This window comes from Gossypium arboreum, chromosome 7 (genome assembly GCF_025698485.1).
Source record: "Gossypium arboreum isolate Shixiya-1 chromosome 7, ASM2569848v2, whole genome shotgun sequence".
Taxonomy (NCBI): domain Eukaryota; kingdom Viridiplantae; phylum Streptophyta; class Magnoliopsida; order Malvales; family Malvaceae; genus Gossypium; species Gossypium arboreum.
The window spans coordinates 97,788,274-97,806,958 of record NC_069076.1 but is presented as its reverse complement, the minus strand read 5'-3'; the positions used below and the strand labels follow the sequence as shown (position 1 = coordinate 97,806,958).

The following is an 18,685-nucleotide window of genomic DNA, read 5'->3' as shown; positions in this document are numbered from 1 at the left end:
TCGTGTTTGGAGGAGAAAATAAGCGAGGAATTTGTTTGTTAAGTGGGTACAAAAATGATGCTGCGTTTACATTGTGTTGCGTTTCAGTGTATTGACTATTGAGAAAAGGAGAGAAAAGAGAGGGCTTTGTTGAAGTGTCATTTTCCTATATATATTCTCGAGGTAGCAGCAGAAGCAACAAAATAAAGAAAAACGCAGTCTCTCCCAACACCCCCCCCCCCCCAATCTATCTTTTTCTTCTCCCTTCCTCATCTGTTTCTCATATATATTTATAATAATAATAATACCAATAATTCCATTATCATTTGCAAAAAGAAAAAAAGTCTTCTTTTGCTTTTCCACTGCCTTTTCCTTAGCTAGTACTTAAATATGTCTGATAAAGGAGATTTCACTTCTTTGAATCGGATTCCTGATCTTTCCCTGCACATTAGCCCTCCCAACAGTGCTCCTTCCTCTATTTGTGCTGCTGGGGATTCTTCCTTTGATATTTGGCGCAAGGACGATGGTGTAAACCCAAAATCACACAGTGATAGTTCCATAAAACCTGCCTCCCAAGCTGACACCCAGCTTTCCTTAGCAAACCCAACCACCAGTGCCTTAGAAGCTGAAAGTGAAAGCCCTTGGGAGAAGAAAAGCTTTGCCCCACTTGCAAGAACCGATGATGATAATATATACCATGGGATTTCATTACTTGATGTTTCAGGACTGAAGCCCATCAAAGGGATTCCAGTATATAGTAACTATGCCTGGTCTTATTCATCGTATAATTGTTCATCTTCCTCGGCTTTGCACTCAACACTTAGGTTTAATGGGATTTCAATGGAGACATTGAGACCCCATTTTTATCCTCATCAGTTGGGAGGTTCAGACTTTTGTAACAGCATGGTTAGATCGAGATTTATCCCTAAATTACAAAGCAAAAGAAACATGAGAGCACCCAGAATGCGTTGGACCAGTTCTCTTCATGCTCGTTTTGTTCATGCCGTGGAGCTTCTCGGCGGTCATGAAAGTAATTCAATCTTTTTCTTTGAAAATTCTTTTTGGGATTTGATTTTGTTTTTTTGGTGTTGGTGGGGGGGGGGGGGGGTGAGGACTAACTTGATGTTGTGTACTTGGACACAGGAGCGACTCCTAAATCAGTTTTAGAGCTAATGGATGTCAAAGATCTAACCCTCGCCCATGTCAAAAGCCATTTACAGGTACTTGAAAACCCTAATTATATAACCCTTTTTTTTTTTTTTTTCATTTCTTCTCTCTCACCAGTGTGACAGTGGGTGGCACAGGAGCCTATGAATGAACAGTTTAGTCTGATTTGTGATACAGAACAAATTCAACTTTTAGAGAAAAAGGTTAAAAAAAGAAGCCATCATTTCTCAATAATGCAAAGCAATTACTGACCTTACCAAACATCAATCTCGTGGTTATTAAACAAACCAACAAAAAACCCACAAAGAGAAGCATCTGATTTGATTTATCTTTTTGACTCTCATATATAATATAGCTTTGGTTTTTAAATTTATTATCATCTTTGTGTCCTTTTTACATTGCAGATGTACAGAACGATTAAGAGCACTGACAAACCTGCATCTTCCTCAGGCAATTCATATTCTTCACTACACTTTTTATATTAAGAATTTTGTTAATCATTATAAACAACATGATGCAATGTAGTGATTATTTATTTCGTTCCCTACTTATAAAAATGGAACATAGATAAATTATTTATCTTTTTAGAAATAACCACAATCAAAAGATTAAACACTCATGGTAGTGTAATTTCATTATTTAGTGAATTAAGTAAAAAAAATGGGTTAATTAATTGTGGCAGATGGATCTAAATCAGAAGAAGATTATTGGGCAGCTGCTGCTCCCCGGCAGAGATCAGGAAGTCCAGATTCCTCCTTAAATCATGATAATAATAATAATGCTGCTAATAGTAATCTTTGGAGTAACTCTTCTAGGTATGTCTCTCTCTCTCTACCTCATTTTATTTTTCAAAAAATATTTTATCCATTTAAATTTTAAAACACAGAATGACAGAATTTTTTTTTTAAATTCTGTAATTAATTAAAGTTGGATTGGATTAAGGAATATATAGTATGCTGGCAGGGTTGGTTTAGATTTATAGATGTGTGTTGTTAATGCATAAGTAGTACGGAAGATTATATATAACTCCAAAAAGTTAATGGTAAAAGATACTAAAAATGCCTTTGTTTTAAAAAATCATAAGATGCTTACATTAACATAAACCTCATTTTTCAACAAATGCCAATTTCTTTAATGTAGAAAGTAGAGGCACTGAAACTCGTATATATATATATATATATATATATATATAGCTTTAGCAGCCCTAGCACTAGCAGGTGTAGAAAGTAGTGTATATTTAACTTTTTAATTTTTTTTCTTCCATATACTAAATTTGGATTGTATTTTATTTTCTCTATTTAAAATTAGATATATTAATATATATACATTATATTAAAAAGAAAATTAGTCATTCTATTAAAATTTTATCTATTTTTTTGTTAAAAGTTGGTTCATATCGTTAACATAATGTACACATACTTGTCTGGTTTATTTAGTTAGCTAAACTAGTTTTTAATAGTGAAATGGGTGAAATTTTAATTAAAAGAATCAATTTATTTTTTTATCTAACATATAATATTTTTACCCAAGGTATTCAGTACATACTAGTGGACATACTGTTTTTCTACTCGTAACTTTGGTTGAAATGGTAAAGAAAAGATTTTAAAAGAGTTGGTGGCATGTTCAAATCTCACCCATATAAATTTTAAGATAAAAAAAAGAATATTGATTGATTATATAAAATAATTTTCAATAATCTTCCTAAATACAATCTATCATTAAACAAACTCAAGATAAACAACAACAAAAAAAAAATCCACAAATTAAACAATAAGATTATTCTGCATATAACAATTCATAATTCACCAAATCCAAAATAAATAATAAAAATTAAAATATATTTTAAACTTTTTTTCTATATAAGTAAAAATAAAAATTTAAATTTTTCTACTGATTGGTACACCATAGTTGTATTGGTATGAGCAAAATCAATCTATATTAATCAAAATTTGTACCAAAATTATATCTAAAGTTAGTTGTTCCGGTTCACTACCAAATAAAACGTTGCAACCAACATGTACAATACCGGAAAGATACGGACCACCATGCTTTTACTTCTTAAGGACTTGAGTGAGTCATCCAATTAAATAAACCTTTTCTTTTTCAAGTTTTTTTTTTAAAGAAAAAGAAAGAGTTTTATAAATTTGTATAAGCATTTAGCTTTATAGATGGAAGCAGGAAGGCTATTTTTCCATTTATAATATAATAAGCGAGTTCTCGACGTTCAAATTTTGTCAGCAGTCTGTTTGTCTCTCTCTGTGTATGTCAGTTGCTGTTTCGTTCAGTCTCTTTTTCTTCGTTTCTGGATGGGTAAATTACAATAACAATCCTTACAATTTCAATAGCAAACTAACAAGTAATGCAATTAGGAGTGAGTAAAACTCAATTCGATTCGAAAATGTTTAAAAAAAATTAAATTTTGATTTATTCGAATCAACTCGAATAAGTAATTCGAGTTTTGAGTTCAAATCGAGTTGAACTTTACAATTCGTATAATAAATTGGTGTAAATACCTTTTTGGTGCCTATCAATTTTGAAAATGAGCAAATTGATCTCTCCCAATAAAAATTACAAAATAATTCAAAATAATTTTAAAATTTAAAATATTTATAAAAATTCTAAAATTATATTTTTTAGAAATTTCTAAAAAATTCTAAAGATATATATAAAAAAGTAAAAAAAATTAAAAATTTTCTAGAATAATAATTGCAGGGACCTAAAATATTTTTTTTATTTTGCTTTGGAAAATTTTCCAAATATATATGATTTCAAATTTATGTGCTCTAATATGGAATTAGTTATACTATAACAAGATTTTAATTTGACATATTTAATTTTTAATTTAACTTGAATAATTTTACTCGATTTGACTTAACTCAATTTCATTTTACTCAACTTAATTTGAAAAATTTTCAGACTAAATTAAAATGATAAAATATGACTCAACTCATCAACTCGATTAACTAAAAAAAAATTCACTCAATTCTACTCAATTTGATCAACCTTTAACGATGCTACTTTATTGCAATGGTTTTTGTTATTAGGATTTAATAAGCTACATTTTTTTTTATATATTTGTTTCTGGTTGGGTGTTAATGAACTTTGAACCACTGGGAAAGAAATTACAATGCCATTAATAGTGGAGTTTGGATCCACTTTTTTTAATTTTTATGCATTTTTCATAAATTGATAATTATCCAAAAAAGAAACTTAAAGTTAGAGTGATGTTAATTAGTTGAATCGATTTTTAAATTTTTAATCGTTGATCATTTTATTTTGGTTCGGTTAATTCCGTTTTAAATTTTGGTTTTAAATTGTTAAATTTATTTTGATAAAATAATTTTTTATGATTTTTGTATATTATTTGATAAAATCTCAAAGTACTTTCACAAATATTTTTAAAAATAATAACTTTTCAATAACTTCTAAATTATTATAACTATTTTACATAAAACACAAATTTTTTATTCACCAAAATAAATTTTTTTTTGAATGTGTGAAACACCAAATTGCCATTTCAAATGGGATTTCAGGATTATATATTTTAGTTAACATCAAATAAAAACTTAGTGAGTATATCAAAACGGAAATTATTATTTTCTTTTTTTAAATTTTGGTAAATATTTAATAAACAGTCAAACATATTGATGATACATATCAATAAAAATTTGGTAAATATTAATGTGTGTGAAATATGTTTGACTTTTTATCAAAAATTTATTTACCAAAATTTATAATAATAAAAAAGTGATAATTTTCATGTATTTGATTTTGATATTCACTAATCTTTTTATTGGTATAATGATTTATTTGTCCCTTTAATTTTACAAAAAAAAATTAACTCTCTATATTTTTGCCTATTTTAATTATTGAACTTCCGTTGTTTGTCAAATCTTCCCAAAATGGATGAAAAAGTTATTGTCTACTAACTTTGTTGATGTGGTATACAATTGGATTTCATTTCAGCAATTAATTATTTTTTAATAAATTTTAAAATTAGAAAATTATAAAAACATAAAAATATAAAAGAATATATTTTAATTTTTTAAAAATTAAATAATTGAGGACTTGACATATACGTAAACTGCCATGTAGATGCCACATCGGCGACATTAGCAATTGTTAACTTTTTCATTCATTTTGAAGTGATTTTACAAATAACAAAAATTTAATAACCAAAAGAGACAAAAAAATTAAATGAAAGCAAAAAAAATCATTTATTTTAAAATGAGTTCCAACCTGATACATGCTTTGTCCAATTAATATATTAATCGGTATAAACTTGGACTAGATTTTAGTACACATATGATGTGGGTTACAAGGTCTGTGTCGCTAACCCGTGTGACCCTAATACACAAACAGTGACTTACACGGTCTGTCACACGGTTGACACACGGCCGTGTGGCATCGACAACTATATTTTTCGATGTTCACAAATTGTAGAAAAATAAGTTTTCATTACACATCTAATGTAGTTTCAATGTCGGAACAACGTAGAAAAATCCATAACCTAAAAACCACCATCCAATATCCATCTTAACAAATTAATCTAACTAAAACGCTAAACTAGCAGTCGAATTGAACTATGTCAAAAACTTCGACGCAAAATCCCGAAACAAAGTTTTATTCACTTACCAACGATCATACAGCTACTAATCGGAACTAACTCGCTGGAGGAACACTCCTCTCAAGATCTTCACCTAAACGAAAGCGATTCGAATAGTTAACAACGAGTTTGGAACCACTAATAGTAGCATTTAATCTCACAAAGTAAAGATGAAATCAAACGAAACCTAAGAAAACCAACGTTGAAACTTACGTAGAAACCTTTCAATTGAAGCAATGAATAATGCAGTACCTTCGATTTAATCCGGTAGCAAAGTTACAAAAGCAATCGAACGAAAGAGGAAAAAAATAAAAGAACGGAAAAAAAAAAGAAAAGGAGAGAAGGGAAGAAACCAAAAAAAAAATTATTTAACTAGACTAAAATATTTGACCAGATAGCATAAAAAAAACTTCCTTACTGCATGCACAGAGATTTGAATACAGAACCATAAGGTATACTGAAACTTAATCATCAAAACAGCAGGCTCACTCTTGACCCAAATTAACACAAAAATAAACTTTAAGTCAAACATTTATAAGAGTTGAACCAAAAGGGTAATAAAATCTCTAAAAGTGAGCCTTGAACCCTTAACCTTAGCCACACAACAAAATGTTTAATCACTGAAGCAAATTCATAATTATAAATAAAAACTAACAACAATAGTTCAAAATTCGGGGCATTATAAAATGATTTTTTTGATAATTCCCTAACTAAATTGGGACCCGATTGATGGACACCAACTCAATAAAATGTTTAATAAATAAGTATAGATATAGATCAAACTCATCATTTAATTTTAGGTTATGACACACTCAAAATGAGAATGAGAATATTTATTTAATAAATTTATTTAAAAATTACAAAACAATTAAATGTGGTTTTAGTTGAAATGATAAAATTAAGATGGTAAAGACTAAGATGTTTTGATTTCAAATCTCATCATACTCATTATGTGTTTGCTTATTTTATTTATCAAAATATTAAAAATACCCTCGAAATAATGATAATAATAATTTATTTGTAAAAGAAATGACTTTTTGAAAATCTCATATTGAGTTGAGACCCGATTAATGGGTGGCATTAACTCAAGTGGAATGTAAATAAAATAGGATTAATTCCAATTAATAAATCTTAAAACACAACATGGAAACACAACAAACAAACGAAACTAGACAATCTAATCAAACTGAATTGTTGTTTTGACTAAACAAACATTTGCGAGTGACTTGACAATTAATTCTAGGTCGAAGCGACTAAACCAATCTATTTTTCACATTCATAGGAGTTCGTCTATGTTTTTACTTTACAAATATGATATTTTTTGGGCATTTCTAATAATATCAATTGCTATTCCTGTTTTGGCATTTCTAATTTCTGGAGTTTTAGCCTCGATTAAAAAGGGTCCAGAAAAAAATTCTAGTTATGAATCGGGTATAGAACCAATGGGCTATGCTTGGTTACAATTTTGAATCCGTTATTATATGTTTGCTCTAGTTTTTGTTATTTTTTATGTCAGACAAAATCTTATATATAGTATAGATAACATTTTAAATCTATATTAGTCTTAAATTTAAAATTGAATTAAGTTGATATTACAAGTTAATTGGACACCAACTTAATTATAATAAAAAATTTCAGTTTTTCCTATGTTTATTAAAAAACTATATAAAACTAATATACAAGTTATCATGTTTTACATTATTTTGCATAATTTTATCATGCATGTGTGCCATACTTTTTAGTGTATATATATATATATATATATATATATATATATATATATATATATATATATTAATTTGGCTTTTATGTAATATCTTTTACTGAATTGATATCTCTTAACTTATGAATCTTAATTTTTTTAAACTCATTTACATTTAAAATCATTAATTCAAGCTTGCTTTATACTGTCATATGCTTATTTTCTAAAAAACATCTTTTAAAATTATATTTTTTTATTTTAATATAATAGCTACTTGCTTTTGTAAGGGATATTAAAGTCTCTTATTTAAAAGCTAATAACCATTGATGAGAAATAGAAGTACCTCCATTTGAGGTTGAAATCCCAAACTTCTACCTTACCTCATTCTCCATATTATCTTTCTTATTAGACTTGACCTCTCGCAAAATATTAACCACCCTTATAGAAGTAGCCCTGGCTTTTCTTAGTCAGGGTTGAAAGTTTACAACATTAAAAATCTCCTCCTTTTTTGACCAAGAAGCACTAACAATAGCAAGTTCCAATTCCTTAAAGTTATTCAAGGCAATTGTAACACCTCATACCTAGTTCAGTTGTCGGACCCCAGCTACAGGATGTCACAACAGTAAACAGAAATTTTTTTATACAAATTACTCAATAATATTCTATAATTCGATATAAATAAGTTAAGTCTACATTAAACATGCATTGCAAACAAAATCGAGTCTCAATCGGGCTTACGAAAGCCCTTAAACAAGCTCAGAACTAAATTAGGACCATTTTGAAACATTTAAAAAAAGATAGGTAAAATAGTAAAATAGGGACCACATGGCCGTACAGTCAAACCATGTGGTGCTATCACACAACCATGTTCCCAACCCATGTAACAAACTGATGCCGTGTAATTTAGGGTCACACGGCCATGTTGCTAACCTGTGTAACTCACTGTGGCCGTGTGGACTAAAAACCATCCTGAACGTATTGAGCACACGACTGTGTCATCCAACCATGTGTGACACACGACCGTGTAGCAGCCCGTGTGCATAAAAAATGACCTATTTTGAACCATTTTTGTAATCCAACCATTCAAGTGACCTATAATGCTATTTTTGTGCCAATCAAACCAACACCAAAACTTACATATTTCAAAGTTAAAACACTAAATCACCTAATCATATAATCATACAACCAATATGCCCTCATTGGCACCAACAACTCAATAAATTCGATTCATGTCTCAACCATTTCATATCATAACACAATCATACCAAACATAAGCATTTGCTTAACACAACCAAAGTCTATAGCCATTTCATACCACCATCATAAACATATGTATAATACCATTCATCTAACCATTCTTAATATCAAGCCTTGTAACAATTCATCTATAACATGACAAGTTACTATATGCATATATTCATATATTTTTATACATCCAAACTCAACCATGCCAAACACAAACACAAACACAAACTTTACATTTCAATATTTAACCCTCCTAAGTACATGCCACAAATAACCAAGCTCGAAACATCAAAAGGCTACCGAATCGAGAGATGAAAGGTGTATGCTTCTCACTAATCTGATCGATACGTTCCAGACGTCCAAAATCTATAGAAAAGTAGTAACATGATTAATTATATAAAATATTTAGTAAGCTCATACAATAGAAACATTTAACTTACCTTAACCACTTATGAAAAACATGATTCAATGTGAAACAATCTCACCTATCATGGTATTCAAAACAATATCAAATACATAAGGCATAAAGCAAAATCCATACATGTATATATATATCTCCAAATGGTAAATTTCCAAACTCAACCCAATATCTAGATCATGAATTCATTTTCTAATTTATCACTTTGCTCACATGCACCACTCAATTTGTATCATATACTCTTATCATAAACATCTATTATGTAATTCAAAAATACATATCAAAATTCCAACAACAACATCAACTTATAAGATTTTAAGCTCAATCACATACCTAACCTCAAATATTCTTATTTTCATTTCAAACCAACTTATACCTCATATTCAACTCATATGCATATAATTAGCCAATAATTAATGGCGTAAAATCACCTTTTTTATTCATAACATTACTTGATGGAACTTCGTAAAAGAACTCCGTATACATGTTAAAGTAATAGTGTCTGGTTACCCATTAGGGTTGAACCTGCACGATAAATAGCTTGGTCAGGGTTTAATATTCATGTATTCTCGAGCCCGCAACATATGTAGGAGCTCAAAACCTAAACATGTATTCTCGAGTCTGCAACATATGCAGAAGCTTGGAACCTGGGCAAATTAATAACCTCGTATATGATACTTCTACTATTTTCATTGAGATTTAACCTCACATTATACCATTTCACAACAATCCATTTCAATTTGATTTAATTCTCAATTTAGGTACTAATTCTTAGCCAATTCAAATTTCTAATAAAACATTAATGAAAATTTTGATAAAACTCAACAGAAAATTAAACATATTTATACAGTATGAACTTACCTAATAAACCGTAGCAGTTTAGTTAACAGGGACTATTCGACAGTTTTCTCTTTTTCGTCTAAGTCAACAACTTGATCTATATAATAGCTAAGATTCAAAATATCAATATCAATCTCATAGTAACACTCAAATTCATGCTTATAATATTTTAATTTCATTTTACTCAAATTCCCTAAACTTTTACATTTTATTCAATTTAGCCTCTAAAACCGAAACAAGTATAACTTTCACAATGAAGCTTCGTTTTTCATTCCAAATTTCAATTATGTCCTTCTACAGCCCTCAAAAATCCAAATTTATAGAAATTAAAAGTCACTTTTAACATATTCACAATTTAGTCCTTAAATGCAAAATTAATAAAAATTACTTTATCAAATAATCCTTAAACATTTCATAGCTTCCAAATCTACCATTTTCTATCAAAAACATCTAAAATCATCAATGGAAAGTTTTAAAACCTTTAACAGTTTTGAAAATAGAGATACGGATTAACTGGATCTAGTTGCAACAATCTCAAAAATATAAAAATTAAAAGAAACAAAATTGATTTACTTACCATGGAAGAGGGCCGAAATTTGATAGCTTGAAGCTTTCATTCCCTTTAACTACGGTGAAATTTCGGTGGAAAAAGAAAATGTTAAAGATGTTGATTTATTTTTAATGTTTTATCATATATTAATTATTAATTTCTAATATAATTTAAGTTTTTTTTTTATAAACAAAAGGGCCACCAACCGCCCATCATAATTAAAAAGGGGTATATTTGCCACCTAGACCCTTGCACCTTCATTAACAAAGTCATTTCACTAATAAAATTTAACCAATTAACTTTTACGGTTTTTACGATTTAATTTTTTTTCCTTAATTAACTACTAAATCACCAAAATTACCAAACCAAACTTCAATCCACTTATACTACAACTTCGTAAATATTTAATAAAATATTTATAAGCTCAGTTTATGAAAACGAAATCATGTTACCTCATTTTTCAAAACCACTTACTTTCGTTACACACCACTTTTACTTGACTAACTAACCAATTAATAAAATCTATCCAATCAAAATTCACCATAATATTGTATTTAACTCATAAATATTAATTACTAATGTTTACAAACTCACTCATTAGAAGCGTGATCCCAAAATCACTATTTTCGTTACTACTAAAAAATGAGCTGTTACAACGACAAAGTTATAGAGGAACTCGAGATCACTTCTTTTTTCTTACTCAAAGTATTAATTATTGGAGAACAGTAGAATGTTCCACTTGTTGGAAAATTAAAAGATTTTCTAAAATGGAGTGGTTTTGACATTTATAATAATAAATCCTAATTAAATTAGTATTGTGCTTTGAGTTAGACATTTTAAAATGTTTCCCTACTTTTGAATAAACAATCTTTTCTATTAATTTTAAATTCTAGTCTTTTTAGAATGTGAGCTTTAAATTCACGAATCAGTCACACACAATGGAAAGTTTTATTAATATCTAGTGGAATATTATTAATTGTCTCAAAGATTAGAAAGTGAAAGATGAACTCTCTCAAAATATAGTATTTATTTGGAAAAATAAATCACACTAGATTTTGATAAAATATTGACACTTAGGAGGTGTGTATTTGACCAAGCCGATGGTCTCTCTATATAGAGAAAGATACAAGAGTACCAAGAGTCTCAGTCGAACAATGAATAAATAAATAATATTCTTTTAATAGGAAAACAACATGTGTTCCCATTTAGGGATACACAAGGGCAACGACTACTCCCCATGAACATTAGGGTTGCTACCCCTTGCAATATAGATGGGTCTCCGGGCTTATCTAATGTATTGGGTATTAATTATATGGGTCTCCGGGCTTATCTAATGTATTGGGTATTAATTATTTGTGTTATCGATCTTTAAACTAACTCATATAATTTTACAAATCCAATAACTATTTTTCTATTTCAAAAATATTATTTATTTAATTAATTTCCTAGTTAAATTATTTTCTCAGCCCAATTTTAATTTCGTTAAAGTCATGACATCTTTACTATACTAGAAACTATGAGCAAATTAATTAAACTAACTTGTTCACTAAAAGCTGTGATGACTAATTAATTCAATTTTCACTCCAAACTTCAATGAATTAATTACAAATAATTAAATAATAATTCAAAAAATTAATTTAATCTCTAAGTTATCTCTCACATATAGCGAGAAAAAACATTCATTACGGATAATGATACATGTGATCTATTTCTCTAATTCATCGCTTTCATTCATTCATGTCGATTCTATTGCAAATCATTTAGAGTTGAATCAAGCTAGCAGAGGGATCGATTAGACATAAATAATTAGGTCTCAAATAATTTGTAATTAATTTATGACTTTTCATGTATTAATAATTACCATATTTTTAATCATGGAGTCATTTTGCTACAGTATTATGATTAAGCTCTCCCTATTATATACCATTGCAAAAACTATTTATCAAGTGTTTGTCCAATAACCTTGTCCTATGTGTGTTGCCCTCATAAAACATTATTAATCTTTTTTGGATTAAATCTGTTCACCAATGTAATCTTATTTTATCTCATGTTAACAATTACATATTCTTTCATGAAAAAATCATTTACTAACAAATAATAAGTAAATTATTCATCTTACACAAATGACCTATGGCCACATTACTTTTCCATCTACCCTGTAAAGTGGGTGAGATGATACCATTTACCCTTTATTAGCCTATGAATTCTACTATTGTAATAAAGCTATGTCATGCAAAAGTCGCATACATAACATATTAGTTTTCAACTCTATTACTAATTGAACGCTTGCTTTTAATACATCAAAATATACAAGTTATACACACATAGTCTATCACTTATTCATGATTGAGGTAAGTCACACAATGAACGTCAAATGAATAAATCCATGAACGAATCTAAGATTTATTTTACTTGGATCATGTCCGATATATTGTCAGTCCAGACAATCATATTTATGTCTCTATCCTCTAGGAGTCATTCACTCAAATACCCAAGATAAGGTATTTCCTCATTTGTACTTGTTAGACTACATAATAGTCTTTTAATCGACTTGCTCTATTTGGATTAGACTATGAACCATTAAATTGTCTACTAATATAAGTTGTATTCTACCATTATGATCTAACCACATAATGCAACTTAATATTAGTTAAACATTAAGTACTCAGTAAGCTAATATTTCCTTAGATTTTAATTCGTGTGCAAAAATTATTGAAGGCATTATACAAAAGATATTAATGAAATCGTGAGAATTTGATTTAAACAATTTGTTCGAAAAATTACAAATACATTTGAAAATATCACTATACTAATGACATTAATCCCAACACCACCTTTGCCACAAATCCTACATCACTAATCCCTATCTCATTATTTGCAGGACGAACAAAATTCTCACTCATCAAATGAAGCTGACTTTCCATTACAGTTGGAGAAACTTTATAGATCCTTTACCAACTTTATTAGGCTTCCAAACCTTCTCTTGTATTACCACTTTCGTAAGACAATTTTTAATAGAGTGACCAAAGAAACAACAACTAAAACACATAAGAGGAAGCCAGGGTACTTTAACTACAATAAAAGCTAAAGATCCATCACTAAGCTCCACATTAGTAAACCTAGGTATCACTAGATTAGCTCCAACTTCTATATAAACTTTAGCATCTTAGATGTAGAAATATTATTCATGTACAATGTAGTGCCTAAGGCACTTGCAATGCAACTCATACCTCTTTTAGTGAAAAGCTCTTAAGGTACTTGCCTCAACTGAACCCAAACAGGCTATCAAAATCTATACATTTCTTATTAGGCTCCCACTTTCTCAAAATCACAGGATTATTTTGAATATGCTAGGGACCATTCTCAAGTACCCGGTCCCTTGCATCTGAATTTGAAAACCGAAAAAGACAAAGATTCTTACCAGCGAGCCTTACTTCCACATCGCCCTTTTTTTCCCATAGCAAATTCATAACCCTCTAAAGCAAACTAAAATTAGGAGGCTGTCCCAAGAACTGAGCAACTAGAGAATGTTGACAAACCCTAATACTGTTGCCAAACCCTAATACCCTCTTCGATGGCTTAACAATGATGATACCATCTTGAACTTGCGGAGGAAAGAATTCCAATGACTGATCTAAAGCAGTAGCAAACAATTTACTCCCATCAGTAGGTTCTTTCTGCAAATTCATTACACACTTTAAACCCTCGTATCAAAAAAATCAAGAGAAGTATGAAAAATCAACAAAGAATCGAAGAGAAATCAATAATTTAACTTTGAACAATTTGAAAATTATAGTTTATTTCTTTTATTTTCCGTTAAACTTAATCACAACTTGAAGTTGAAAATTGATTCAACTTAATCTTATGTTTGAATTGCATACAGAAATAGAGTGGAAAGGAAAAGAATAATCTTTCTCTTATTTGAATAGCTTTTTTCTTAATAAAAAAAAGGATAAATCTAAAATTATACATGAATTATAGTTTAATGTGCAATTGTATACATAAACTTTGATTTTGTGCAATTTTATACATGAAATTTTATTTGATCCAATTCTTTTAAATTATTAACACAATTATTAATATAACATCATTTTATATTTATATATTGCATACATAGATAATTATATTTATTCAATATAAAAATAAATTGATATATTTATTTATTTAAATGTATACAATTAAATCAAAATTAAAATTTATATATATAATTACACATTAAATTAAAGTTCACGTATAATTTTAAAATTTATTCCTAAAAAAAAGTTAAGAAAGGAAATGGTACATTCATTATTTACTATTAAAACCTCAATTTTCATTTCCTTCAATTTGAGGAAAGTAATTTCTTTTCTTCTCTTTATTCGGTATATAAAATGTTTTATAAAAACATTGAAATTGTAATTTTTTTTCTCCTTTGTAATTAAAGAAAAATGTTAAAATTACTTTTCAATTATTAGTTTTAACTATAAAAAAATGAAACTTACATTCTAAAATTTACTCTCTCTTTTTATTTTAAAAATAAATATTTGAATTAATTTAAAATATAATTAATTCATTTTTTATAAATAAAGTAAATTAATCTATTACATCAAACCTATATTGTTCTAGTTATCATCTACTAAATCATCATGAATAAGAAACAAAACTTGATCAAATGACGATAGTAAACTATAGTAACGGCCTATCTTCCAACCAAGAACTTGCAAAAAAAAAAAGAATACATAAAAACTATTACATTCATCTTTAAATAAATGTGGTGACATGTTTTTTTAAATTTTAAAATTAGTGTAAATTATATATTTATAAATTGTTTTATACTTAATTTTTAAACGACTATTAAGAAATGTATATGATCTGTTCGAGAAATCTTTATATTTGTAAATATATAATATAAAGTAGTTTTAAAATCAAAAGTTGAAATTACCAGCTTTAAATAAGAGTAATTTTTAAAAGGAATTGTAATTACTTTAAAATAATCTCTAAGAGAGATGGTTTCTTTTATGTTTTCAGGTATCGTAGAAAATATATATATATATATATATATATATATATATATATATATATATATATAAAAGACTCAAATCTCTTATTAATTTATAAAAATATTTTAATAATTTTTAACTGGATTGATCTCATTTGATTTATTAGTATCAAATTTTATGTATGTATTAGTCCGTGCACACTCATAAGTTTATTTGTATACATGACGTCTTTGTGCGTTATAGAATGTTGCTTGTTTTAAGTTGATCGAACATTAATTTTTTAAAAAAATTAAATACTATTTTAAAAAAACAAATATTAATATATATATTTTTATTTTTCTACAATTTACCTATAATATATAAAAACAATCTAAACCTAAAACAAATATAATCATTGAACTTAGAATTTCAAATTGTAAGGATAATTTATTTCTCTATTTTATAAAGTCAATGATTGAATTAGTATAACATAGCAAGTTGAATGAAGCATTTTATAGATAGAAAAGTGGTGAGTGGTGTTATATTGTATCTCTATAATCTTGTTTTGCTGGTGCTTATTGTTTCATTATTTTAGCTCCTTTTCTTTCTAAAATGAGATTTCATTTTTCTAAGAGCTATTAGAGAGATGGCTTTCAAAAGAGACAAGTATTACATTAGTGGATACATGGTCTGGGACACCTCACTGCATTATGGATTGTACCAGCGGCTGGATTTTGTTCATTAAAATGAATCCCAACGTTGTAAAAGCATTATAGAGATATCTGAATTAATAGTTAAATTATATTTTATCTTTTTACTTAAAAATAGATAAATTAATTCTTATATATTGATCAAAGAACAAATTGATTCTTTGTATTAAAAATTTATCCATTTATATAGTTAAAATTTGGCGTAATTGATGGAATAACCAAACAATGACAAGTGGTGCGACACATATATCTCATGATAACATATGGTAACCAATTTTTAATTATAGAAATTAATGAAATTTTTAATTAGAGAATTAATTTACTCTTTTATTTAATGTACAACAACTATTTTTTTTTGAGTAAATGAGACAAAATACAATCTAACTTTTAGTATAGGGTCCTCCATGTCACTTTTACGATCTCAGCATATATATATATATATATATTTGGTTTATAATAATAGATCAGTAGAGGGGTTGCAATAGTGCCTGTACTGCACTGCACACGATCTTTCTGATTGATTCAAATTGAACCTCATTTAAGGCTACTGCAATTGTTCCTCATAACATTATATAAGGGGTGACCTCAAGTTCTGAGTCATCTGTCAATAAGATTTTTTTTTTCTTTTACCATTATGGTTGTTCGCTTACAAAAATGACAACATCTAGAACTTGTAGATGTTGTCTTTTGTTCTTCATGTTATCTAATATGGAAGTTGTGATTGAATGTTGAGGATGAGCAATACTAGCAACATCATCACTAATTCATTAACTCGTTACTTTGCCTTCTGCACAATCTGTCAAACTCGATGTTAAGGGAGCACTTGATTGAAAAACAGCTAATTAAATTATGATTTTTTGTGCAGTAGAGGAGTTTGGTTACCGAATTCGAGGAATCCGGACCGGCTTAGACCTGAACCTCCGTCTTCTCAGGCCGGAAACCACTTTGAGGTAAGTGGTCAGACCATCTTATCAGCTCCATATGTGTGCATGTAATGCAAACGATCTGTAACAAAGCATCTAGGTTAGCTACAGAGGAGATAAAAAGATAAAAACACTATTCCAGTTGGTGACGCTTTTTTTTTTTTTTTTTTGTTAAATTCAAGTTAATTACGTTATTTTCTATTTAATTACATAGTTATTAATTGAGTTTTTTTTTTTCTATTTCAAAATGTCACGCCAATAAATTTAACAAAAATTTTAATAGTGTTAATAGCTTAACCTGAATTTGATATCTGAAAAGTAGAAGGACTAGATTCCTAGAAATAAAAGTACAATGATTAAATATCAAAAGTTTAAAAATTACGGGGACTTATAGCATATTTGAACCTAAGAGAAAAATTGAACGTAGAATTGGGGTTTGAAAGTTACGAATGGATTATGTGTGTCTGTATATAAAGTGTTACATGATTGGATTACAGGGAAGCAGTTTGAGTGAAGAAAAAATGAAAAGGAGGCCAAACGTAGAACACCATAATCCAAGCTTGGAGTTCAGCTTGGGAAGAGCAGACTGGCAGTGCAAGGACCTCACTGACTGACTCGCTCACTCAATGCTTTAAACTTAATGGATGGATTCCTTCCATCAAAGTTTGACAATAGGTATACAGACTCATCATATCAAAGTTTCATGCACGTCGCTCTGCCTGTATATTCTTTCTTTTGGTGTTGCTGGGTTCATGAATTGAAAGCAAAAGGAAAGGAATGAGTTTCAATGGTGCATTACTTCATATTATTAGATTGCTATTCACCCTCTTCCACTATGCACTGTTGAATGGGATCGATTGCAGTGATTAGTGTGTGATTGCTTCACTTCAATATTTACTTTATCTCATTGTTTGATATTCCATATTGGGTAATTATACTATTAAGATTGCATTTTACTTCCTTTTTTTTTTAAATTTAAAAAATGAGCAAATTAGTTTCTATATATTAAATTAAAGAGCGAATTGACTTTTCTGTTAAAAATTTCATCAATTTTTACCGTTAAAAACTAGTGCTTGTACATTAGAATGAGGTACACGCAGCATGCCATATGCAACTGTCTAATTATTTTGTTAGTCACGTCTATTTTTAACAGTAGAAATGGACGATATTTTTAACAAAAAAAAAAAGACCAATTTGATCATATTGATCTAATAAATAGGGACTAATTTATTTATTTTTTAAGTAAATAAAAGCAAAATACAATCTAACTCTAGTACAAAAACCTTTATAATACTTTTACTGCCTAAAGGAATGTAGAGAATATTGGATATATAGTGTAGTGTTGATCATAGTTCACAAGCAATGTACAAATGCGTTCATGCAAAAAAAAGAAAAGAGCGGCTTTCTAGTGATTAGTAGCAAAGTCAGAAAAAAAAATTTAGAGAAATTAAGTTGTATATTTTGGTGAGGGTTAAAATGTAGTTTCATAATTTTAATAATTTATATTTTAAAATTTTAAAGGATTAAATAAAAAATTTATTTTAAGAGGACTAAAATACAATTTTACCATTTATTAAATTAAAATTT

At 28.4% G+C, this 18,685-nt stretch overlaps 1 protein-coding gene across 3 annotated transcripts; it reads left to right on the top strand.

The window, feature by feature from the left end:
* The first annotated feature begins 74 nt into the window (after positions 1-74).
* On the top strand, positions 75-18,113 carry LOC108486652 (transcription repressor KAN1-like). Of its 3 annotated transcripts, none has more exons than XM_017790818.2 (6): positions 75-1,009; positions 1,123-1,199; positions 1,551-1,596; positions 1,829-1,961; positions 17,044-17,125; positions 17,596-18,113. In XM_017790818.2, the coding sequence occupies exons 1-6, from the start codon at positions 370-372 to the stop codon at positions 17,710-17,712; spliced, it is 1,095 nt and encodes a 364-aa protein (XP_017646307.1). In that variant the 5' UTR covers positions 75-369; the 3' UTR covers positions 17,713-18,113. The 3 variants fall into 3 exon arrangements, with proteins under 3 accessions (XP_017646307.1, XP_017646306.1, XP_052886282.1); XM_017790817.2 differs by having other exon boundaries at positions 17,041-17,125; XM_053030322.1 differs by lacking the exons at positions 17,044-17,125; positions 17,596-18,113 and adding an exon at positions 16,099-16,348.
* The last annotated feature ends 572 nt before the right edge of the window (positions 18,114-18,685 follow it).

What these genes read in the sequence shown, in the direction of transcription:
- LOC108486652 (XM_017790817.2), top strand. Translation starts at nt 370, where the DNA reads ATGTCTGATAAAGGAGATTTCACTTCTTTGAATCGGATTCCTGATCTT. An exon ending in CAAACCTGCATCTTCCTCAG is followed by an intron (nt 1,597 to 1,828) that starts GCAATTCATATT and finishes TAATTGTGGCAG; the next exon opens with ATGGATCTAAATCAGAAGAA. An exon ending in AGGCCGGAAACCACTTTGAG is followed by an intron (nt 17,126 to 17,595) that starts GTAAGTGGTCAG and finishes ATTGGATTACAG; the next exon opens with GGAAGCAGTTTGAGTGAAGA.